This window comes from Capra hircus, chromosome 19 (genome assembly GCF_001704415.2).
Source record: "Capra hircus breed San Clemente chromosome 19, ASM170441v1, whole genome shotgun sequence".
In the NCBI taxonomy this organism is placed as follows: domain Eukaryota; kingdom Metazoa; phylum Chordata; class Mammalia; order Artiodactyla; family Bovidae; genus Capra; species Capra hircus.
In genome coordinates this window covers 38,496,113-38,522,965 of record NC_030826.1, presented here as the reverse complement: position 1 = coordinate 38,522,965, position 26,853 = coordinate 38,496,113, and the positions used below count along the sequence as shown (strand labels likewise).

The window sequence follows — 26,853 nt, the reverse complement described above, 5'->3', positions numbered from 1 at the left end:
ACCATGCTAAGCACTTTACATAGAGTGCATTATATATAATCTTCAAATAACTAAGGAATCGGTAATGATTTTAATTTTATAGATATGACAGTGAGGGCTCAGATTTGAATAACCACATATGCCTGGTTATAAGATTACTATTCTCACATTTAAAATATTTTTTTTAAAGATTTTTTGTCAAGCTTAAGTTTGGTTAAGCTTCAGTTCAGTTCAGTCGCTCAGTCAGTTCAGTTCAGTTCAGTCGCTTAGTCATGTCTGACTCTTTGTGATGCCATGGACTGCAGCATGCCAGGCCTCCCTCTCCATCACCAACTCCCAGAGTTTATGCAGACTCATGTCCATTGAGTCGGTGATGCCATCCGACCATCTCATCCTCTGTCGTCCCCTTCTTCTCCGACCTTCAATCTTTCCTAACATCAGGGTCTTTTCCAATGAGTCAGCTCTTTGCATCAGGTGGCCAAAGTATTGGAGTTTCAGCTTCAACGTCAGTCCTTCCAGTGAACATTCAGGACTGATTTCCTTTAGGATGAGCTGGTTGGATGTCTTTGCAGTTCAAGGGACTCAAGAGTCTTCTGCAACACCACAGTTCAAAAGCATCAATTCTTCACCCCTAGTTTTCTTTATAGTCCAACTCTCACATCCATACATGACTACTGGAAAAACCATAGCTTTGACTAGATGGACCTTTGTTGGCAAAGTAATGTCTCTTCTTTTTAATATTTTGTCTAGGTGGGCCATAACTTTCCTGCCAAGGAGTACGCATCTTTCAATTTCATGGCTGCAGTCACCATCTGCAGTGATTTTGGAGACCAAAAAAACTACATCTGTCACTGTTTCCACTGTTTCCCCATCTATTTCCCATGAAGTGATGGGACCGGATGCCATGATCTTCATTTTCTGAATGTTGAGCTTTAAGCCAACTTTTTCACTCCCCTCTTTCACTTTCATCAAGAGGCTCTTTAGTTTCTTCTTCACTTTCTGCCATAAGGGTGGTGTCATCTGCATATCTGAGGTTATTGATGTTTCTCCCAGCAGTCTTGATTCCAACTTGTGCTTCATCCAGCCCAGCGTTTCTCATGATGTACTCTGCATGTAAGTTAAATAAGCAGGGTGACAGTATACAGCCTTGACATTCTCCTTGTCCAACTCTTTGCAAGCCCATGGACTGCAGAACGCTAGGCTTCCCTGTCCATCACGACTCCCGGAGCTTCCTCTAACTCATGTCCATCGAGTCGGTGATTCCATCCAACCATCTCATCCTCTGTCATCCCCTTCTCCTGCCTTCAGTCTTTCCCAGCATCAAGGTCTTCTCCTGAGTCTGTTTTTCACATCATGTGACCAAAGTATTGGCATTTCAGCTTCAGCGTCAGTCCTTCCAATGAATATTCAGGACTGATTTTTTTTTTTACAATTGACTGGTTTGATCTCATTGCAGTCCAAGGGACTCTCAGGAGTCTTCTCCAACACCACAATTCAAAAACACCAGTTCTTCAGTGCTCAGCTTTCTTTATAGTCCAACTCTCACATCCATACATAACTACTGGAAAAACTGTAGCTTTGACTAGATGGACCTTTGTTGGCAAAGTAATGTCTCTGCTTTTTAATATGCTGTCTAGGTTCATCATAGCTTTTCTTCCGAGGAGCAAGTGTCTTTTTTTATTTCATGGCTGCAGTCACCATTTGCAGTGATTTTGGAGCCCAAGATAATAGTCTGTCACTGTTACCATTGTTTCCCCATCCATTTGCCATGAAATGATGGACTGGATGCCATGATCTTAGTTTTTGAATGTTGAGTTTTAAGCCAACTTTTTCACTTTCCTGTTTCACCTCATCAGGAGACTCTTTAGTTCTTCTTTGCTTTCTGCTGTAAGAGTGGTGTCATCTGCGTATCTGAGGTTGTTGATTCTGTTTATACGTGATGTAGGTAACTGTCTACTTATAATGCTCAATTTACATATATACAATTTAAATTATAACTATATTAATGTAAACATTAATTTGGTAATATTGCCTTTTCTCTACTTCATTATAGAAGCATATTTATTGAGACTTTTCATTATCTTTAGTATATTAATGGCTTTCCACACTTTGAACAATCTAGTTGTTCCAGAGCAAATACTATCTTCTAAGGCCTTTTTGAATTACTGTATTATGTTTAATTGAAAATTTTCTCTCTAGCCATAAATACCCATTCATATGTTATTAGTAAAGGTATTTTTTATTAATATATTTTATATGGGTACTCAGCGATCAGTGCAAAGAAATAGAGGAAAACTAGAGATCTAGAGATCTCTTCAAGAAAATTAGAGATACCAAGGGAACATTTCATGCAAAGATGGGCTCGATAAAGGACAGAAATGGTATGGACCTAACAGAAGCAAAAGATATTAAGAGGTGGCAAGAATACACGGAAGAACTGTACAAAAAAGATCTTCACGACCCAGATAGTCATGATGATGTGATGACTAATCTAGAACCAGACATCTTGGGATGTGAAGTCAAGTGGGCCATAGAAAGCATCACTATGAACAAAGCTAGTGGAGGTGATGGAATTCCATTTGAGCTGTTTCAAATCCTGAAAGATGATGCTGTGAAAGTGCTGCACTCAATATGCCAGCAAATTTGGAAAACTCAGCAGTGGCCACAGGACTGGAAAAGGTCCGTTTTCATTCCAATCCCAAAGAAAGGCAATGCCAAAGAATGCTCAAACTACCTCACAATTGCACTCATCTCACATGCTAGTAAAGTAATGCTCAAAATTCTGCAAGCCAGACTTCAGCAATATGTGAACCGTGAACTCCCTGACGTTCAAGCTGGTTTTAGAAAAGGCAGAGGAACCAGAGATCAAATTGCCGACATCCGCTAGATCATGGAAAAAGCAAGAGAGTTCCAGAAAAACATCTATTTCTGCTTTATTGACTATGCCAAAGCCTTTGACTGTGTGGATCACAATAAACTTGGAAAATTCCGAAAGAGATGGGAATACCAGACCACCTGACCTGCCTCTTGAGAAATCTGTATGCAGGTCAGGAAGTGACAGTTAGAACTGGACATGGAACAACAGACTGGTTCCAGATAGGAAAAGGAGTACGTCAAGGCTGTATATTGTCACCCTGCTTATTTAACTTCTATGCAGAGTACATCATGAGAAACACTGGGCTGGAAGAAACACAAGCTGGAATCAAGATTGCCGGGAGAAATATCAATCACCTCAGATATGCAGATGACACTACCCTTATGGCAGAAAGTGAAGAGGAGTTAAAAAGCCTCTTGATGAAAGTGAAAGAGGAGAGCGAAAAAGTTGGCCTAAAGCTCAACATTCAGAAAATGAAGATCATGGCATCTGGTCCCATCACTTCATGGGAAATAGATGGGGAAACAGTGGAAACAGTGTCAGACTTTATTTTTGGGGGCTCTAAAATCACTGCAGATGGTGACTGTAGCCATGAAATTAAAAGACACTTACTCCTTGGAAGGAAAGTTATGACCAACCTAGATAGCATATTGAAAAGCAGAGACATTACTTTGCCGACGAAGGTCCGTCTAATCAAGGCTATGGTTTTTCCAGTAGTCATGTATGGATGTGAGAGTTGGACTGTGAAGAAGGCGGAGCACTGAAGAATTGATGCTTTTGAACTGTGGTGTTGGAGAAGACTCTTACGAGTCCCTTGGACTGCAAGGAGATCCAACCAGTCCATTCTAAAGGAGATCAACCCTGGGATCTCTTTGGAAGGAATGATGCTAAAGCTGAAACTCCAGTACTTTGGCCACCTCATGCAAAGAGTTAACACATTGGAAAAGACTCTGATGCTGGGAGGGATTGGGGGCAGGAGGAAAAGGGGACGACAGAGGATGAGATGGCTGGATGGCATCACGGACTTGATGGACATGAGTCTGAGTGAACTCCGGGAGATGGTGATGAACAGGGAGGCCTGGCGTGCTGCGATTCATGGGGTCTCAAAGAGTCGGATACGACTTAGCGACTGAACTGAACTGAACTGATTGATTATCTTCATGATGTAATCCCTTAAAATGTTGTTTTTGAAGTGACCTATTCATTCTGCTAATGATTCGTAAACCTACTGTGTGCCAGAAACCATTCTAGCATTGGAGGTAGAGTGGTGGACAAAACTAGGAGTCAGCCTTCCAGATATATGTATTCAGTTTGGGAAGATAAATAACAAATATGTAATGTAATGAGTATAGTGATAAGTACTCAGAAAGCACAGGAACAGAATATAGAAGGAAGCCTGTTGTTTAAGGTGATGGAACAGATTTCTAAAGAAATGATTTGAACAGAGACCTGAATGACATAAAATGTATAGGTAGCTGGATAAAGAATTTTTCATGAAGTTGCAGAAACTCTGAGGTTAGAGAATGCTTGCAGTCTTTGAGGAACGACAGTGAGGCATCAATGGCAAAACATGAGTTCTAGTTATTACTCCACATCTACAATAGCATTTTGTTATATTTTTGATGTGCACAGCATTGTATTTCTACTTCTGTATGCCCTTATAGTGTGCTTACCACCAGATCGTTCCAGTATCTTTAGTTGTGGCATGCAGACTCTTAGTTGCATCATGTGGGATCTAGTTCTCAACCAGGGGTCGAACCTGGGCCTCCTGCATCGGGTGCATGTTGCCTTCGCCACTGGATCTCCAGGGAAGTCCCTAATTACTTCATATATATATATATATATATAAAATCTCAGTGGTATCATATGGTATGTGTCCTTTCTCTATCTGACTTATTTTACTTAGCACAATAGCCTCAAGGTCCATCTATGCAGTCGCAGATGATAAGATTTCATCTTTTTAAGGCTGAGTAATATTCTATTTTATATATAGCCCACATCTTAATTCATTCATCAGTGGGTGGATCCTTAGGTTGTTTCCACGTCTTTGCTATTGTAAATGTGATGAACATAGGGATGCATATATCTTTTTGAATTAGTGTTTTTGTATTCATTGGATGAATACCAGAAGTAGGATAGCTGGATCATATGGTAGTTCTATTCTTAAATTTTTGAGGAATATCCATACTGTCTTCCATAGTGGTTATACTAGTTTACATTCCCACCAACAGTGTATGAAAGTTCCCTTTTATGTAGATCCTTGCCAACATTTGTTACCTTTTAAAAAAAATTTATTTATTTTAACTGGAGGATAATTACAATATTGTGATGGCTTTTGCCATACATCAGGGCTTCTTTGTTGCTCAGCTGGTAAAGAATCTGCCTGCAATGTGGGAGACCTGGGTTCAGTCCCTGGGTTGGGAAGATCCCCTGGAGAAGGAAAAGGCTACCCACTCCAGTATTGTGGCCTGCAGAGTTCCCACAGTCCATGGGGTCACAAAGAGTCGGACACAATTGAGCGACTTTCACTTTCACTTTTGTCATACATCAGCATGAATCGGCCGTAGGTATACATGTGTCCCCCTCATCCTGAACCCACCCATCCTGAACGCCACCTCCCTCCCCACCCCATCACTCCATGTTGTCCCAGAGCACTGGCCTGTTATTTTTTGTCTTTTCGATAATAACCAGTCTAACTGGCATGAGGGAGTATCTCATTGTGGTTTTGAATTGCATTTCCCTAAAAATTAGTGATGTTGAACATCTTTTCATGTGCTTATTGGCCATTTGTATGTCTTATTTGGAAAAAGTGTCTATTTAGCTCCTCTGTCCATTTTCAAATCAGGTTGTTTTTGTTGTTGTTGTTACTGTTAGTTGTATGTGTTCTTTATATGTTTTGTAGATTAATCCCGTATAGGATATGTTGTTTGCAAATGTCTTTTCCGATTTGATAGGTTGTCTTTTTGTTTTATTGATGGTTTCCTTTGCTGTGCAAAAGCCTTTTAGTTTGATGTAATCCCATTTGTTTATTTTTGCTTTTTTCCCCTTTGCCTGAGGACATATATCTAGAAAGATATTGTATTCCTGAGACCAATGTCAAAGATTCTGTTAAAGATGTTTTTGGTTATCTGTCTATCACTGGGTTGTAGAAGTTTTTATGTATATTCTGGATATAATTTTTTTGCATCTATACAAAGTAAAATATTTTCTCTTCGTCTGTGGTTTGCCTGTTCATTTTCTTCATAGTGTCTTTTGATAATTACAAGTTTTAAGTGTTTTTTACATATATATTCTTTTTCATATTCTTTTTCCATTATGGTTTACCAAAGGCTGTTGCATATAGTTCCCTGTATTATACAGTAGGATATTAATGAAATCTGATCTGTCAGTTTTTTAATTTTATGATTAGTGCTTTTTTTGAATCCTCTCCAAGAAATAATTGCCCATCTCAAGCAGATTTAGATTTTCATTATGAATATTGTAGGACTCCCATTAGAGGCTTTGATCTCACTGATGACCCTAGCTGCTATAACATAGACTATAAGGCAGCAAAAATGGAAATAGACCAGTTAAGAAGCTATTATAGTGACCTAGGAGAGAAGTAATGATACACAGGACTGGGCTATAGTCGTAAAACCTTGAAAATTCTGGGATTAAGAATGTTGAACTTGTTTGTTGAGTGTATAGTGGTAGAGACAGACAGACATGGAGGGGGAGGCAGGCAGGATGCTTTCTTATTTTTGGCTCGCGCCACTGAATGGTGGTGGTGATGTACAAAACTTCAGTTGACTGAGGTTATTTCAGACTCGACTTCTGCAAAGTAGTATGTTGTCCACACGAAGCAATTAGAAGAGTATCCCATAATCCAGGAGACTTTTAAAGAATTCAGATATATGGCTACTTTCTTTTTACTGAGAGAGAATTTTGGAGGAAACTTGCTCTTTGTTTTATACACAGGTGTAGTTGATATGTGTACATTTGGAAGGATATGCAGTAGGATATAATCTAGCGGTACAGTATTTGATTGTTTCAATTTAAAAACTGCTATTCTTTTGCTTTTCTGTCTTCATTTCTTACCAGTTTAAAGCTTTTCTTGTGCATTTATAAAAACAAGTTAGTTTAGTAAACTTTATATAGAGATAGTTTTTGATCAGAGTACCTTGCTACTGCTGCTGCTGCTGCTAAGTTGCTTCAGTTGTGTCCGACTCTGTGTGACCCCATAGACAGCAGCCCACCAGGCTTCGCTGTTCCTGGGATTCTCCAGGCAAGAACACTGAAGTGGGTTGCCATTTCCCTCTCAATCCATGAAAGTGAAGTCGCTCAGTCGTGTCCGATTCTTCGTGACCCCATGGACTGCAGCCTACCAGGCTTCTACGTCCTTGGGATTTGCCAGGCAAGAGTACTGGAGTGGGTTGCCATTGCCTTCTCCGCAGAATACCTTAGAGGTACCATAATGCTACTTTATATCTGAGTTAGAAAAGTGCATTCTTAATCCTTGAAGTGCCTTGTAGCTTCCCTGGAGGCTAAGGAATATTCTATTCTTGGGGATCAAGTTAGAGCAAATCTAAGATTTTTGCCAGCAGAAGTCATTGTTTCAGTAGAGATTTATTTTATCAGTATTGTATATATACCAAATGTTGAGTTTCTGTTCAAATTTAGGCGCTATCTTATGATAATAGAAAGAATTTTGGCAATAGGAATAGCAAAGGAACTGAGTTCTAGTCCAGCAGTGTGACCTTGAGTGAATGATTTACTTTAGATACATAATTTTCTTCATCTGTAAAATGAGGAATAATTGATTATAAAGTTCTTTCAAAAACAAATTATAAATTCTTATTGGTTTCATAAAGATTTTGGCTTTATAAAACTTGTTTGAACCATCATATTAGAAACATTGGGAATTTAATCTTTAGTAACTTATGAGAAGAGAGTGAATTGTGGGCATCTTGCCTGACTCATAGAATGTTATTAAATCTGAATCACTGTTACCCATATCAAACTTAAGCCTGTGACTGGTAAGGCTGCCTCTCTTTTAATAATAACTTTTTGAGATATAATTCACACACTATAGAATTCAATTCAGTGGTTTTTAAGCTACCGTCAGAATCAATTTTAGAACATTTTCATCACCCCAAAAAGAAAAAACCCATGAGCTGTCAGTTTCCATTTCTGCATGACCTTCCAGCCCTAGGCAGCCACTAGTTTACTTTCTGTCTGTGTGGATTTACCTGTTCTGAACATTTCATATAGACATGTGGCCTTTTGTGTTTGGTTTCTTTCACTTAACATGTTTTCAAGGCTTGTCCATATTGTAGCATATATTAACACTTTATTTCTTTTTATTGTCACATAATATTCCATTGTATATCCCATAGTATCTGTTCATCAGTTGATAGACATTTGAGTTGTTTCTGTTTTTTGACTACTAAGAACCTTTGTGTATAAATTTTTATGTGGACATATGTATTCATTTCTCTTGGGTATATACCTAAGAGTGGAATTTCTGGGTTATACAGTTAATTCTGTGTTTAATCATTTGAGGAACTGCCAGGCTGTTTCCCAGAACATTTGGAAACATTTTTACATTCCTATCAGCAATGTGTGAGGGTTCCAGATTCTCTACATCCTCCCTAAACTTACTATTGTCTTTTTGGTTATAGTTGTCCTAGTGGGTATAAAGTGGTATCATATTGTGGTTTTGATTTGCATTTCCCTGATGATTAAAGATACTGAACATCTTTTCAAGTGCTTATTAAGGCTACCTCTTTGGGCAGTTTTTCTTTCGGAGTGAGGATGCGGGTGGGAATTGATCTGCTATGCTCTTTTCCTGAAGTGTCAACTAAGCATTCTGAAGTATCATTTAAATAAGCAGGCTCTTCTTACTACTGGTTCAGTTCAGTTCAGTCACTCAGTTGTGTCCGACTCTTTGCGACCCCATGAATCGCAGCACGCCAGGCCTCCCTGTCCATCACCAACTCCCGGAGTTCACTCAGACTCACGTCCATCGAGTCAGTGATGCCATCCAGCCATCTCATCCTCTGTCGTCCCCTTCTCCTCCAGCCCCCAATCCCTCCCAGCATCAGAGTCTTTTCCAATGAGTCAACTCTTCGCATGAGGTGGCCAGAGTACTGGAGTTTTAGCTTTAGCATCATCCCTTCCAAAGAACACCCAGGGCTGATCTCCTTTAGAATGGACTGGTTGTATCTTCTTGCAGTCCAAGGGACTCGCAAGAGTCTTCTCCAACATCACAGTTCAGAAGCATCAATTCTTTGGCGCTCAGCTTTCTTCACAGTCCAACTCTCACATCCATACATGACTACTGGAAAAACCATAGCCTTGACTAGATGGACCTTTGTGGGCAAAGTAATGTCTCTGCTTTTCAATATGCTATCCAGGTTGGTTATAACTTTTCTTCCAAGGAGTAACCGTCTTTTAATTTCATGGCTGCAGTCACCATCTGCAGTGATTTTAGAGCCCCCTAAAATAAAGTCTGACACTGTTTCCACTGTTTCCCCATCTATTTCCCATGAAGTGATGGGACCAGATGCCATGATCTTCATTTTCTGAATGTTGAGCTTTAAGCCATCTTTTTCACTCTCTTCTTTCACTTTCATCAAGAGGCTTTTGAGTTCCTCTTCACTTTCTGCCATAAGGGTGGTGTCATCTGCATATCTGAGGTGATTCATATTTCTCCCGGCAATCTTGATTTCAGCTTGTGTTTCTTCCAACCCAGCGTTTCTCATGATTTGCTCTCCATAGAAGTTAAATAAGCAGGGTGACAATATACAGCCTTGACGTACTCCTTTTCCTATTTGAAACCAGTCTGTTGTTTCATGTCCAGTTCTAACTGTTGCTTTCTGACCTGCATATAGGTCTCTTAAGAGGCTGATCAGGTGATCTGATATTCCCATCTCTTTCAGAATTTTCCACAGTTTATTGTGATTCACACAGTCAAAGGCTTTGGCATAGTCAATAAAGCAGAAATAGATGTTTTTCTACTGGTAGGGAGTAAATCAAAACCTTAATTTAATCTGCACACCTGTTTTTACCTTCCTTATTTCTATAAAACGTAACAAAGAATTTCAGTGGAAATAGGACTTCTATCTTGTTGGAACTGTTACCTTTGTTTGAGTGGGAGAACAGAACTTTCACTGATAAATCTGTGTTTTCGTTTTATTTTTTGGATCATTTTTGACTGTTGGGTCTTGGCTTTTCTCCCTTTGTGGGGAGCGGGGGCCGCTCCGGTGGCAGTGTGAGGGCTTCTCAGTGCAGGGGCTCGTCCCGTTGCAGATCCTGTGCTCTAGGTGCACAGGCTTCAGTAGCTGCGGAATGTGGTCTTAGGAGTTGCAGTTTCTGGGCTCTAGAGCACAGGCTCATTAGTTGTATTGCATGGGCGTGCACGGGCTTAAATTAGTTGCATGTGGGATTCTCCCAGATCGAGGATCTAACCCGTGTCTCCTGCATTGGCAGGCGGGTTCTTTATCAGTGACATATCTTGACACTGAAATCTTGGCAACCTGTTCTGTATTTCAAATGTTCAGGAGTAAGACTGCAACGAATAAAGCAGTATAATTATTACACAAAGAAGGATGAAGTATGTCTGGGAATCCGGTAGAAAACCTTTTCCCATTTATAGTAGCCCTATTTCCTTATATCATGAAAGTTTTGTGAATTAATGTAGGATGTGTAATTATTTTTAAGGAGCATATTTAAGTTAGGTTACATAGTCTAAAATAGGTTAGTTTGAAATGACACTCTTGTTAATAGGAACTTAATTTATTAAATTCAGAATATTTTTATTTGAGATTTTGCTCTTGAAAATGTTAATTGCTACAGGCTGGATTTGGTCCAGTCAGATTTGTGAAGTAATTTTTTTTTTTCCATTCCAGAAATACATGCTACAGGATTTAACTATCAAAATGAAGATGAAAAAGTCACCTTGTCTTTTCCTAGCACTCTCCAACCAGGTAGGAGACATGGCTTTTATAAAATCCCATAATGAATAGTGACATCTTACTTCTTCCCAAAAAATTTATTGCATGTCTTCTTTTTTTTTTTTTTAAAAGCTCTTTGTTTAGGGAGATTAAGATCTTGGGCAAACTCTGGGAGATGGTGAGGGACAGGGAGGCCTGGCATGCTGCAGTCCATGGGGTCTCAAAGAGTCAGACTCTAATTGACAACTGAACAACAGTAACAGAGCATGAAGATAGAGCTTAAAACAGTCAGGTTCATTTCAGTGTTTAGCCCACCAGAAAAGAGTAAGAAATGACAGTCATTCTATTCTAGAACATAATGCATTGTTTTCACTTTTTCAGTTTCAGTTTTTTAAAATTACATCTACCTATTCTACTAATTGAATCCAAATATCTGAGGCAAATGTTCCACAGATGATTTTGAGGTACAGTCGGAGATTAGAGAGATGCTATGCTAAGTGAGAGCATGGAAGGAAAGATTTGTTGATACATTACTGCATGTGCCATTTAAAAGCACAAAGAAACTAGACATTCTGAGCTTAATATAATGGAAGAAATGATATACAAATCAGTTGGTGAAGTACTGAGACTTTGATAAATGAGCATATGAAAAGCCACAGATAATATGAAAGAAAATACAAATGAATAATAACAGTGTGTTAAGATGTTTGCCCTCCTTGTAATGAGAAATATTGAAATAACTGCTACTGATAATACCAGTTTTTGTCTGTCATGTAATCAGAAGTAAAAAAATGAATCTCTATGTGACTGCCTTAATGTTACTAGTAAGAATATAAATCCATGTAATTTATTTGGAAAGCAGCCTGGCAGTATGTGTTAAGAGCCTAAAGATATTCATGTCTTTTGACCTGGCAGTTCTGGTATTTAGGAATATAGTATCCTAAAGAAAAGTCATAAATACAAGAAATACCTTATGCCTAGAAATGTCTCTTCAGACATTACTAAGATAGTAAAAAATTAGATATAATACATTTGTCCAACACTAAGGGAATAATTAAGCTAATTATGACATATATGTATGATGAATACATCCAGCAATTAAAAGTGAGGTTTATGAATTCTTAACACTGTAAAGTACTTATTATAATGTAAAATTGAAAAGCAGAATACAGAATGACACATACAAGCTGATGAATCATATCTCTAAAATGGTATGAATAATATTATATGTCTGGTTGTTGACATAATTGATGATTTTTATTCTTATTCATACCCTTCTCTGTTTTCCATAATTTTTATATTGATAATATATTCCCTCAATATGAAAGTATTTATAGAAAAATTTTAAATTGGAGAAGTTTTATCTTGGTACTCTTTCAGACCTTTCATTTTGTCTTTTTCTCACTAGGATTATTTTTGTGTGAAATTATTATAAAAAAAAAATGTTTGCCATGAACCTGTATTAAAAAATACTGAAGATAATAACCTGAAAACTGAGAATTTCTCTCTCCGACCCCTTCTACTTTTATTGTCTAGTGAATCCTTCCAGAAATATTCTATATTATTCTATATTTTAACCTACAAATGGAATCATAAATATCACTGGCTTACAACATATTTCTTGTTTACACATGGCCCTGAGGACTGCTGATCATCTGCAGACATATTGCCAACTTCCCTGAACTCCACTAAGCTCATATGACTCTTGATGCCAGGCTCTGTAGTGAGTAGCCACTATGTGCAGCATGCCGTTCTCTCATATGGCAGAGGGCAGAAGCTCGGAGCTGGAGACAGCAACAAATCACAAACAGTTAAAGCTTCTACGTGGATGGTGATGTTCATTCACATTTCATTATGCAAAGCAAATAGCATGGCCAAGCCCAAAGTCACTGGGGCAATAATTACCAGACATTGGATAAACTTCTAAATGAAACTATAAAGCAAAAAGGAAAGCAATAAGTATAACAGAAATATAGAAACCCAAACAGATTAATATCCTAAGGAGTGTTACTAATATTACATTCATTAAATAAAAAGAGGATGGAATAGAGTAAGCACACTTTTGGAAATTATAATATATTAGGAGTAAAAAAAAAAAAGAAGTTTTGAAAGGTGAAATAGAGGCATCTTCCAAATAGGAAGATTGGAGGACTGATAATAGCAGGACCAGGCATCCAGCTAGTGAAAGAGAGGATATAGAAAATGGGAAGGGGAAATTATGAAAAACACACAACATGAAAATTTATTTGAACTGATGAGACAGAAGCCTTAAGTTTGAAAAAATACACTCTCAAAAGGAAACTCAATAAATGTAAGAAGTCCCACACCAAAGCAAATTTTAGAATTTTCAGGGGGTAAAGTGAGGTTCTCAAAGAGTTTCTGCCCGAGGCGAGGGAGTTAGGAGGAAGTTACCTTCAAGGTTCAGAAATCAAAAGAGCAGTAGATTGACAATGGAAACCAGACTCTAATAAAGCCATTCCTTGAAAATTATAAGTGAATCTGACTCTCAGTTTAGAATTCTTTGCTTAGCCACACAGTGAGGTTAAAGAAAATATTTTCAGATCTTTGAAGTTATAGAAAATTTTAATTCTTTGTGAAAGATATAGTAGTGGAGATGTAGTTTAGCTCAAACTTCACTTTTTATAGTAAGAAGAAAATTGAAAAGTTAAAAAAAATAGCTAAATAAACAAGGTATTTAGAAATCACAGGGTTGTCACTGAGGCAGGTATAGGGAGTAAGTAGCATTGGGCATGCCTGCAGCTTATATAGGTGGGCCTGTAGAAAACTGTGTTGTGTGTTAGCCGCTCAGTCGTGTCTGACTCTTTGCGACCCCATGGACTATAGCTTACCAGGTTCCTCTGTCCATGGGATTTTCCAGGCAAGAATACTGGAGTGGGTTGTCATTTCCTTCTCCAGGGAATCTTCCCAACACAGGGATTGAACCTGGGTCTCCTGCATTGCAGGCAGATACATGAGGTTTAAAACTGTGAACTATCATTTTGATAGAAATGATAGGAAATTTTTTAAAAATTTAAAATCTGTATCATTACAGACTATATTCTGTGTTTATACTATGAAAAGATTAAAGTCAGTAGCCTTTTATATATGCCTTTTCATATATTGGAAAAATGATACTTCTGAAAATTAATGAAGGAATGATGCTAAAGCTGAAACTCCAGTACTTTGGCCACCTCATGCGAAGAGTTGACTTATTGGAAAAGACTCTGATGCTGGGAGGGATTGGGGGCAGGAGGAGAAGGGGACGACAGAGGATGAGATGGCTGGAAGGCATCACTGACTCGATGGACGTGAGTCTGAGTGAACTCCGGGAGTTGGTGATGGACAGGGAGGCCTGGCGTGCTGCATTTCATGGGGTCGCAAAGAGTCAGACATGACTGAGCGACTGAACTGAATAAAATTGCTACATACAGAACATGTAGGATGCAGGTAAAGCATTATTTTCAAAGAGGATATTTAGCTCAGAAGAAAGGCTAAAAATTAATTAAGAGGGCATCAAGATCAATGTTAGACAAAAAGAACCTAACTTGAAGAAAGTAGAAGAGAAAGATTTAAGAGCAGAAATTAATGAAATAAAAATAAGGAAGAGAGGAGCAAAAATATTTAAAGGTAGCTTAAAATAGCCTAAGAAGATACATAAATCTAGTTAGCATGTATAGAAAAAAAGTAGCATAGATTCAATTGTTTAGCATTAGGAAATTTGACATAATTTTTTAAATCAAAAATATTAGTGTGTTTATCAAAAGAAGCCAGAATATATTTGCTGGAACTCATCAGGTAACAAAGGACATAAACTCCCAGAAGATATGTGTGTATGTGTGTATGTGTGTGTGTGATGTATACCTGTATATGAATGTATGTGTGTATTATATATTCACACATGTATCTACTGAGTGCTTAATCTGTTTATGTGCATCATAAACATTTGTTAATCTGTTTTGAAATAGATTCTATGATCGCCGCTTTAAAGATAAAGTATTGCGCCAAATGATGTATTTAACTTACATAACTTGCCCAAGGTCAACAGCTAATATAGTGGCAGTCAGAGAACACAAGCAGTTTAATTCAAAACTTTGTACTACTAACCACCACATTATGCTCCTTTTATTTTTTAAATTAAATGTTCAAAAAATATAACACATGCACATGGCTTGAAATTCAAGTGATACGTAGTGATAATTTGTTGGTCGTTCTGTTCCTGTCTCTCTCAGCCCCACTTCTCCTAAGTGGAGAATACAGTTTCCTATGTATTCTTGCAAAACTGCTCCATGCTTTTATAAGCATTTATGTTTATACCATTTAAGAACACAGAAGTTAGCATGTCATATGTATTCTCTACCCTTCTTTTCTCCTTCTTTATATATAAGAGGTCATTTACTATCAGTATATAAGAGCTACATCATTCTTGATAAGGACTTTTTACAGTAGACATGGTAAATTGTTAAGTCATTTCTAATAAAAGCAGGAACAAGTCATTGAAGGTTATGACCATTAGTATACGCTATACTTTTTTCCCAGGTGACGCTAGTGGTAAAGAACCCACCTGACAATGCAGCAGACTTAAGAGACGCAGGTTCAATCCCTAGGTCGGGAAGATCCCCTGGAGAAGGGAATGGCAACCCACTCCAGTATTCTTGCCTGGAAAATCCCATGGACAGAGGAGCCTGGTGGGCTGTGGTCCATAGGGACTCTAAACAATAGAGTCGGACACAACTGAAGTGACTTAGCGTGCATGTACGTAGTATATTTGACAAAGTTTTGGAGATTTTTAGCTAATATATATACTTAAGTACCTAATATGAATATTAGAATTAAAAATTATCTCATTTACAGATGTGATTGTATTAAATTATTGAATATATATAAATATGTTTGAAAATCATTGGCTTTCACATTTTCGTCAGATATCTGGGTCAGAGTTACCTAGTCATTCTTTGCTTTAAGAATAAAATCCTGATTTTGTTTTTCAGATTTCAGTAAGTGGTCTCTCTTGTGGTAATACATACTGAGCATGTATCAGGAGGACATTAGTAACCTTTGTGTTTAGCCGATTCAAACTTAACAGTCGTGCCAAATACTATATAACAAAATAAAACATCTTTGTTTCTGAAATTGGCACCATTTTAGAATATTGGTTAACTTCCCATGATCATCTAAGGCCTAACAACCTTAGAATCAGTGGTTAAGGATCCTGTAGAGTGACAATCATTTGCAAAATGCTAGAAGATATTAACATTTTGAGGAGTGGAAAACAGGATCATAAGACATGGTGACAAAAAGTCAGAGACTTATTCTCTTTATATAAAGTAATCTGTCTTAAATTTCATAGCTAGACTCATTAACTTTTTTATAATATAATTTTTAGTAATTTTGTTAGTTCAGGTTTTACAACAATTACTATACTCTCCTAAGCTTTAAAAACCAAAGTTTTTTGGAGGAAGTCCTAATTTTTCAGTTGTTTAATTAATAAATGAGCTTATATGTTTTAAAAGGCTTATCATCCCAAAATAAATATTGTATACCTTGGATATTCAAATAAAGCATCTAATTTGAGGAAGCAAAGTCAGTTATATGTAAAAATAGGTATAAAATCAGACTTTCTGGCAATTGATTCTTCAGTGTGGTATAAAATTGACAGATGAAATTTATCATGAAGTCCTTTTTCCTCCTGTTTTTGCCCTCAAATTCTGTATCAATAGCAAATATTCTATAATTTGTACTGTATAATGTGACACCAATTAAATTTAGTAATATATTAAAAAAACAAACGTGTTTTGTTTGAATTTCAGGTAATAACCCTTCCCAATAATTTGTATTTTATAGTGCCACTTTTCAGAAATGGTCATTGTCAATATCTTATTATAGTATTATGACCTTGGGGATTTAAAACCAAGTAAAAATGTGAGCAGACTTTCTTATTTAGTTAAGAATTTTAAATCCACTTTTATTCCAAGTAGGAAAAGTCAAAAGTAGATTTACCGTGGAATATGAAGACATCTCGGAGAAGGCAATGGCAACCCACTCCAGTACTCTTGCCTGGAAAATCCCATGGATGGAGGAGCCTGGTGGGCTGCAGTCCATGGGGTCGCTAAGAGTCGGACAAGACTGAGCGACTTCACTTTCACTTTTCACTTTCATGCATTGGAGAAGGAAATGGCAACCCACTCCAGTGTTCTTGCCTGGAGAATCCTAGGGACGGAGAAGCCGGTGGGCTGCCGTCTATGGGGTCACACAGAGTCGGACACTACTGAAGCGACTTAGCAGCAGCAGCAGCGTGAAGACATCTTAACAGTTGACTTATTGAAAAACAGACTGGCCAATTCCATTTATGGAATTGTAACATAAAATTGAGTTAGACACTTGTCTAACTCAATGAAACTAAGCCATGCCCGCAGGGCAACCCGAGACAGGCGGGTCATGGTGGACAGGTCTGACAGAATGTGGTGCACTGGAGAAGGGAATGGCAAACCACTTCAATATTCTTGCCTTGAGAAACCCATGAACAGTATGAAAAGGCAAAATGATAGGATACTGAAAGAGGAACTCCCCAGGTAAGTAGGTGCCCAGCACACTACTAGTGATCAGTGGGGAAATAACGCCAGAAAGAATGAAGGGATGGAGCCAAAGCAAAAACAATACCCAGCTGTGGATGTGACTGGTGATAGAAGCAAGGTCTATACTGTAAAGAGCAATATTGCATAGGAACCTGGAATGTCAGGTCCATGAATCAAGGCAAATTGGAAGTGGTCAAACAAGAGATGGCAAGAGTGAATGTTGACATTCTAGGAATCAGTGAACTAAAATGGACTGGAATGGGTGAATTTAACTCAGATGACCATTATATCTACTACTGCGGGCAGAAATCTCTCAGAAGAAATGAAGTAGCCATCATGGTCAACAAAAGAGTCCAAAATGCAGTATTTGGATGCAATCTCAAAAACGATAGAATAATCTCTGTTCATTTCCAAGGCAAACCATTCAATATCACAGTAATCCAAGTCTGTGCCCCAACCAGTAACGCTGAAGAAGCTGAAGTTGAACGGTTCTATGAAGACCTACAAGACCTTTTAGAACTAACACCCCAAAAAGATGTCCTTTTCATTATAGGGGACTGGAATGCCAAAGTAGGAAGTCAAGAATCACCTGGAGTAACAGGTAAATTTGGCCTTGGAATGCGGAATGAAGCAGGGCATAGACTAATAGAGTTTTGCCAAGAAAATGCACTGGTCATAGCAAACACCCTCTTCCAACAACACAAGAGAAGACTCTATACATGGACATCACCAGATGGTCAACACTGAAATCAGATTGATTATATTCTTTGCAGCCAAAGATAGAGAAGCTCTATACAGTCAACAAAAACAAGACCAGGAGCTGACTGTGGCTCAGATCATGAACTCCTATTACCAAATTCAGACTTAAATTGAAAAAAGTAGGGAAAACCACTAGACCATTCAGGTATGACCTGAATCAGATCCCTTACGATTATACAGTGGAAGTGAGAAATAGATTTAAGGGCCTAGATCTGATAAATAGAGTGCCTGATAAACTATGGAATGAGGTTCGTGACATTGTACAGGAGACAGGGATCAAGACTGTCCCCATGGAAAAGAAATGCAAAAAAGCAAAATGGCTGTCTGGGGAGGCTTTACAAATAGCTGTGAAAAGAAGAGAGGCAAAAAACAAAGGAGAAAAGGAAAGATATAAACATCTGAATGCAGAGTTCCAGAGAATAGCAAGAAGAGGTAAGAAAGCCTTCTTCAGTGATCAGTGCAAAGAAATAGAGGAACATTTCATGTAAAGATGGGCTCGATAAAGGACAGAAATGGTATGGACCTAACAGAAGCAGAAGATATTAAGAAGAGGTGGCAAGAATACACAGAAGAACTGTACAAAAAAGATCTTCACGACCCAGATAATCACAGTGGTGTGATCACTCATCTTGAGCCAGATATCCTGGAATGTGAAGTCAAGTGGGCCTTAGGTAGCATCACTACGAACAAACCTAGTGGAGGTGATGGAATTCCAATTGAGCTATTTCAAATCCTGAAATATGATGCTGTGAAAGTGGTGCACTCAACATTCCAGCAAATTTGGAAAACTCAGCAGTGGCCACAGGACTGGAAAATGTCAGTTTTCACTCCAATCCCAAAGAAAGGCAATGCCAAAGAATGCTCAAACTACCTCACAATTGCACTCATCTCACACGCTAGTAAAGTAATGCTAAAAATTCTCCAAGCTGGGCTTCAGCAATACATGAACCGTGAACTTCCAGATGTTCAAGTTGGTTTTAGAAAAGGCAGAGGAACCAGAGATCAAATTGCCAACATCCGCTGGATCATGGAAAAAGCAAGAGAGTTACAGAAAAACGTCTATTTCTGCTTTATTGACTATGCCAAAGCCTTTGACTGTGTGGATCACAATAAACTGGAAAATTCTGAAAGAAATGGGAATACCAGACCACCTGACCTGCCTCTTGAGAAATCTGTATGCAGGTCAGGCAGCAACAGTTAGAACTGGACATGAAACAACAGACTGGTTTCATATAGGAAAAGGAGTATATTAAGGCTGTATATTGTCACCCTGCTTATTTAACTTCTATGCAGAGTACATCATGAGAAACGCTGGGCTGGTAGAAGCACAAGCTGGAATCAAGATTGCCAGGAGAAATACCAATAACCTCAGATATGCAGATGACACCACCGTTATGGCAGAAAGTGAAGAGGAACTCAAAAGCCTCTTGATGAAAGTGAAAGAGGAGAGCGAAAAAGTTGGCCTAAAGCTCAACATTCAGAAAACGAAGATCATGGCATCTGGTCCCATCACTTCATGGGAAATAGATGGGGAAACAGTGGAAACAGTGTCAGACTTTATTTTAGGGGGCTCCAAAATCACTGCAGATGGTGATTGCAGCCATGAAATTAAAAGACGCTTACTCCTTGGAAGGAAAGTTATGACCAACCTAGATAGCATATTCAAAAGCAGAGACATTACTTTGCCAACTAAGGTCCATCTAGTCAAGGCTATGGTTTTTCCTATGGTCATGTATGGATGTGAGAGTTGGACTGTGAAAAAGGCTGAGCGCCGAAGAATTGATGCTTTTGAACTGTGGAGTTGGAGAAGACTCTTGAGAGTCCCTTGGACTGCAAGGAGATTCAACCAGTCCATTCTGAAGGAGATCATTCCTGGGATTTCTTTGGAAGGGATGATGCTAAAGCTGAAACTCCAGTACTTTGGCCACCTCGTGCGAAGAGTTGACTCATTGGAAAAGACTCTGATGCTGGGAGGGATTGGGGGCTGGAGGAGAAGGGGACGACAGAGGATGAGATGGCTGGATGCCATCACTGACTCAGTGGACGTGAGTCTGGTGGATGGGAGTTGGTGATGGACAGAGAGGCTGGCGTGCTGCGATTAATGGGGTCTCAAAGAGTCGGACACGACTGAGCAACTGAACTGAACATAAAATTTCATCCAACAGTTCTATGTTTAAAGAGGTTTTCCTAGTCTAATAGATATTCTTTACTAACTTTATTGGGGCTTCCCAAGGGTGGCTCAGCAGTAAAGAATTCACCAGCCAAGCAGGAGACATGGGTTTAATCCCTGGGTTGGGAAGATCCAAGGAGAAGAAAATGGCTACCGATTCCAGTATCCTTGCCTGGGAAATCCCTTGGACAAAGGAGCCTGGGTTGCAGAGTTGGACATGACTTAGCGACTAAATAACAACAAAAACTTGATTACTGTGAACACATATGCCCTTTTTTTTTTTTAATCAATGAATTCCTAATGAAAATAGAGAAATGTTATATTATTTATAGCTAAATTCTTTAGTATCAGTCAGAATTGTTTCAGATTCTTGTACTGTTTTTACATTTACTGTCCCAGTAATCTATCATTCTCTTAAAAAAATAAGTATTTATTGATCCCTTCAGCCAGAATGTCCGATTAAAAAAAAAAATACTATCACAAATGTCTGTTCAGTGGACCTTCAACTGAGTTGTTTGGTTTTATTTTCCTAGCATGATTCAGAATGTGGTACTTTGTTTAGTTGTGACTTTGCTGCAAACGTCTGAAATTTTTACTTGAAATTACTTTCCAAACCAGTTTGAGGCATATAAGGAAATTAGCTTAATTACTTCATAGGCACAATTAGTGTTTTGTCTAGAAATAGATTGCAATTTTTTATTCACATAATCTGCAGACTTCAACTTTTTATGACTTGGACCTTTCCAAAAAGCAAATTCAGTTTTGGAAGGTGAAGATTTGACTTTGTGAACATCCAAAAGGATATGTCAGAAAGTCAAGAACATTTTGAACAATGTCAGTGTCATTGCTCTGCAAGCTTTCCAAAATGTCAGTTTGAAGCATTAGGATATAAAAGTTTTGATATAAGTGGCTAATTACTTTATGGTCATATTATATTTCTGATTTATTAGATTCCCACGCTATAGATTCTTTTATAAATAGGCACTTTGAAGGGATCAGTTACAAAGTCAACATTTTTGGGGTTTTTTGTGACTGGATTTATAAAATGTAGAATGGAATTATTGTTTTGTCATGCATCTGAATTTAGTAGATGACACTAGATAATAGTGATAAGGTTTTTTCTGTTATGAAAGAAAGTATAGTTGATGGTTAAACAACACAGGTTTGAACTGCATGGGTCCACTTATACTGAGATGGTTTTCAGTAGTAAATAGAGTACCTCACAGTCCAAGGTTGGTTGAATTTGGAGATGTGGAGAAACTGCAGATATGGAAGGCCCCTATCCCAGTGGTGCCTCTGGAGGCGTTAGTTGCTTTTATTGTGCTTGCTGAGGCTGTGCATGGGACTTCCCTGGTGGCCCAGATGGTAAAGCGTCTGTCTACAATGCAGGAGACCCAGGTTCAATCCCTGGGTTGGGAAGATCCCCTGGAGAAGGAAATGGCAATCCACTCCAGGACTATTGCCTGGAAAATCCCATGGACAGAGGAGCCTGGTAGGCTGCAGTCCATGGGTCACAAAGAGTCAGACATGACCGAGCAACTTCACTATAGGCTGTGCATATACTAAAATTGGAACAATACAGAGAAGATTATCATGGCCCTGCGCAAGGAAGACATGCAAATTTGTGAATCGTTTCATGGTTTTTTGGGTTACTCAGGTGGTTCAGTGGTAAAGAATCTGCCTGCCAAGGCAGGAGACCCAGGGTTCGATCCCTGGGTTGGGAAGTTCCCCTGGAGAAGGAAATGGCAACCTACTCCAGTATTCTTGCCTGGGAAATCCCATGAATGGAGGAGCCTGGTGGGCTACAATCCATGGGATCACAAATAGTCAGACACGACTTAGCAACTAAGCACCTATAAATTATAGGTGGATTAACCCCTGTATTATTCAAGGGTCAGCTGTATATATGTTTGTAAAAACTCTCATTTTGCATAAAAAAAAGAATGTCTTTATGTGTATAACTGAGTCACTGTACTGTACAGCAGAGATTGGCACAACATTGTAAATCAACTGTACTTCAATTAAAAAACCTATTTTATCTAAATTGATTTTGCTCTTATATAGCAATAGAATATGTATTCAGGTTGTATTTTTATTTGCATTTAATAATTATTGGTTAAAATTTATTTCTTTAATATTCTTAGATTTCAGGAAAGGATCAATCTGTGTGGTATAATTGGCAGAGAGCATGAATTTTGGATTAAACAGACCTAAGTTTTTAATCTTATTCTTACTACTTACTAATTGTGTGACCTTGGGCAAGTTATTTAACTTTAGGGTTAGTTTCTTCATCTCACAAAATGGAGACAATGTCTGCCCAACTAAATATTTTTAAAGCACCAGTGCATAATAGCCAGTCATACATCGAATATATTTATTTCTTTTCCTGCTTTTCGTGTATTGGTGATTTGAAACTCACTAGTAAAATTAAAGAACGTTCTTAGCAGTCACTCTAAACATGACTTTAAGGTTTCCTTTAGGATTAGTTTGCCATTTATTTTAGTAAATACTGTATTCTATACATTGCCAAGAGGAGTGTTTGAGAAACGAAGGAATGATTTGAACATTGTCAATAGCTATGAATTAATGCTTAATGACATACTTCTGATAACTTGTACTTAATATCTCCATGAAAGTATTTTCATTTATCTTCAATCACAGGTACAGGAACCTTAAAGATAGATTTTGTTGGCGAACTGAATGATAAAATGAAAGGTTTCTACAGAAGTAAATACACTACCCCTTCTGGAGAGGTGCGCTATGCTGCTGTCACACAGTTTGAGGTATGGTATTCTTTAAAATACGAGCTTCCCAGGTGGCGCTAGTGGTAAAGGGTCCGCCTGCCAATGCAGGAGACGCTAAGAGATGCTGGTTCAGTCCCTGGGTTGAAAAGATCCCCTGGAGAAGGAAATGGCCACCTGCTGCAATATTCTTGTCTGGAGAACCCCATGGACAGAGGAGCCTGGTGGGCTACGGGCAGTGGGGTTGCAAGGAGTTGGACATGACTGATGCGACTTAGCACGCATGCATTCTTTAAAATATTATGATCTTGGGACTTCTCTCGTGGACCTGTGATTGAGAATCTGCCTGCCAGAGGCTTCCCTGGTGACTCAGTAGTAAAGAATCCATCTGCTGGTGGAGAAGACATGGGTTCTATTCCTGATCTGGGAAGATTCCACATGCTGTGGAACAGCTGAACCCATGCACCACAACTATTGAGCCTGTGCTCTAGAACCCAGGAGCCACAACTGCTGAGCCTGCCTGCCACAGCTGCTGAAGCCTGGGCACCCTAGAGCCTTCACGTCACATCAAAGAGTAGCCACAACTTGAGAAAAGTCCTTGCAGCAACAAAAACAAAGCACAACCAAAAATAAATAATGAAATAAAATTATTTTTTTAAAAACAGAAAGAAAGGATCTCCTGCCAATGCAGGGGACATGGGCTTGGTCCCTGGTCCAGGTGCTAAGATTCCGCATGCTGCAGGGCAACAAAGTCCGTGCACCACAACTGCTGAGCTAGCACCCTGGAGCCCATGCTCTGCAGTAACAGAAGCCATGGCGGTGAGCAGCTTGCACACCATAACCAGAGAGTAGCCCCCGATGGCCACAAGTAGAGAAAGCCCACATCAGCAATGAAGAGCCCACGTGCCACAACAAAGACCCAGGGCAGCCAAAAAAAAATCACGATCTTCAGTGAGACATTCTCACGAAGGTCTGTTCTCTTATTCGCCTGATTATTTGAGGCTAGATGCCTGTAACCGTAATTGTATTAATGATTTTGAAATTTTTATTCTGTATTCGGTTATCTTTATTATACAGGGGAGAGAATTAGGGATGTGGGCTGGGGAATGATATTTTTGTAACAGTATCAGTATTAATTTAGTAGGAAAAGCCACAGATACAAAGTATAAAAGCAGTCCAGGTGTTGAAGTTTTTTTACCAGTATGTATGCGTATATAGCTATACACAGATATATGTGGATTTTATATACATATGTATATATGTAAATATAATTTTGTTACCTGTGTGTATGTGTGTATGTGAGAGTATGATTCCAGTGCTTATCTCTAACCCTTTTGAGCATTTCTTCATCTTGGAATGATTTGTTGGAGTGTGTCTCCAAATGATTTTTAAAGGGAGAGTATGTAGGTGGTATACTTCATAAGTATTGGGATATCAGGAAATCTTTCATTTGCCTTTATATACAACCAGTTTTACTGAACATATAAAAGATTTGTTGGGGGAGGGGGAAGAAAAAAAGAGCAGCCCCTGACATAAGTTGTTCTAGCACTGAAGCTAATACATGTTGTTTTCCTGTTGGATGTAAACAGAGTGCCAACCTCAGCAAGGTTACTACTTTGACACCATGATAAGGTGAGACAAAACAAGGCCCCTTCGTAATTTCCTCCAAGCACAGACAAAAACAAGGTCATTTTGTTCATTACAGAAGACAAACAACTCTCTTTCTTGGTTAAAATGAGTGACTGCTACTTTTTTTTTTACCAAATGCAGTCTTAGGCTTGCTCTAGTTTGCCCTCTTTATATTCACAGAAAAGATAATACTCGCTGATAAAATTGCCTCCACTTTCTGACAGCACTCAACTTAGAATTCTCATCACAGAGTAGTTTCTTACCTTTTAACTGAGACACCCTATAGTTTCTTTGGAGTGAGTTTTCCCTTGACAAGCCCAACTTCTTCAATAAGAGTGATTCAATTGGCTTACAGTTTTTCTCTTTCAGAGGTACATAAATGTTGGTCTAGGGACCACCCTGGTGGTCCAGTGGCTACGACTCTGAGCTCCTGATGTGTGGGGCCTATCGGTTTGATTCTTGGCTAGGGAACTAGATTCGTTGTGCTGCAACTGAAGATCTCGCATGCTGCAACTAAGACCTGGCACTGCCAAATAAATAAGTATTAAAGAAACCCAGAAACGCTGGACTGGAAGAAACACAAGCTGGAATCAAGATTGCCAGGAGAAATATCAATCACCTCAGATATGCAGATGACACCACCCTTACGGCAGAAAGTGAAGAGGAGCTAAAAAGCTTCTTGATGAAAGTGAAAGAGGAGAGCGAAAAAGTTGGCTTAAAGCTAAACATTCAGAAAACGAAGATCATGGCATCTGGTCCCATCACTTCATGGGAAGTAGATGGGGAAACAGTGGAAACAGTGTCAGACTTTATTTTTGGGGGCTCCAAAATCACTGCAGATGGTGACTGCAGCCATGAAATTAAAAGACGTTTATTCCTTGGAAGAAAAGTTATGACCAACCTAGATAGCATATTCAAAAGCAGAGACATTACTTTGCCGACTAAGGTCCGTCTAGTCAAGGCTATGGTTTTTCCAGTAGTCATGTATGGATGTGAGAGTTGGACTGTGAAGAAGGCTGAGCGCTGAAGAATTGATGCTTTTGAACTGTGGTGTTGGAGAAGACTCTTGAGAGTCCCTTGCACTGCTAGGAGATCCAACCAGTCCATTCTGAAGGAGATCAGCCCTGGGATTTCTTTGGAAGGAATGATGCTAAAGCTGAAACTCCAGTACTTTGGCCGCCTCATGCGAAGAGTTGACTCATTGGAAAAGACTCTGATGCTGGGGGGGGATTGGGGCAGGAGGAGAAGGGGACGACAGAGGATGAGATGGCTGGATGGCATCACGGACTCGATGGACGTGAGTCTGGGTGAACTCCAGGAGATGGTGATGAACAGGGAGGCCTGGCGTGCTGCGATTTATGGGGACGCAAAGAGTCGGACATGACTGAGCGACTGAACTGAACTGAACTGAAAGAAACCCAATATAGTTCAGGTTAATATGAAAATTTTTTTAATGTAAAAAAACTTTGCTTCATTGTAGCTCCTGACTCCTTCATGTTATTATTGTCATAAAAATTTGATCTTTATATAGTATTAATACATCTAAGCCTGTCAGTCATTTTCTAATTATTACCTTATACAGTTGCCTTTTAAAGACAGAGTTAAAGACAAAACAGAAAAGAATTACAAATAAAAATGTTTATGGGAATTCCCTGGTAGGCTAGTGGTTAGGACTTTCTACTACAGGGAGCGGGTCAGGGTTCAATCCCTTGTTGGGGACCTAAAATCCTGTGAGCTGTGTGGTACAGCCAAAAATGAAAAACAGACAAAACCCAAATAAAAATATTTATGCTGTCTTTATAATTCCTATGTGTTCCCCTTCATGGTGTTCTCCATTTCTTTGTATGGATTGGAGTTACATTTACTGTATTTCACTTGAGCTTACAGGACTTCTTTCAGTACTTCTTATAAGGCAGGTCTGCTAATGATAAGTTTTCTGTCTTTTGGCACAGCCTAATAAATAAATAAAAATAAATATTTAAAAATATGTTGTTCGAAACTCTTTTACATCTCATTTTGTCAAATAGGAGGAGTCAGACTAAAATGGGTCTTCTCCCTTTGTAGAGTAACACAATTTAAAATTTTGCTGTATTTTCTTTGTGATTGCTTTTTAAATTATTTCTTTGTACCTAAAAATTTTTACCAGGTGTTCACTGTTCATTAACTTTTAATAATTGGTGAACCCTACTCGGGA

The 26,853-nt window shown here is 38.7% G+C and overlaps 1 protein-coding gene across 1 annotated transcript in view; it reads left to right on the top strand.

Annotated features, from left to right (window-relative positions):
* The window catches only part of NPEPPS (aminopeptidase puromycin sensitive), a 117,532-nt gene that overhangs the window by 53,982 nt on the left and 36,697 nt on the right, over positions 1-26,853 (top strand). The window contains exons 3-4 of the mRNA XM_018064963.1: positions 10,744-10,821; positions 22,951-23,072. Coding sequence (XP_017920452.1) covers positions 10,744-10,821; positions 22,951-23,072 — 200 coding nt within the window. The remainder of the gene's footprint in view (positions 1-10,743; positions 10,822-22,950; positions 23,073-26,853) is intronic.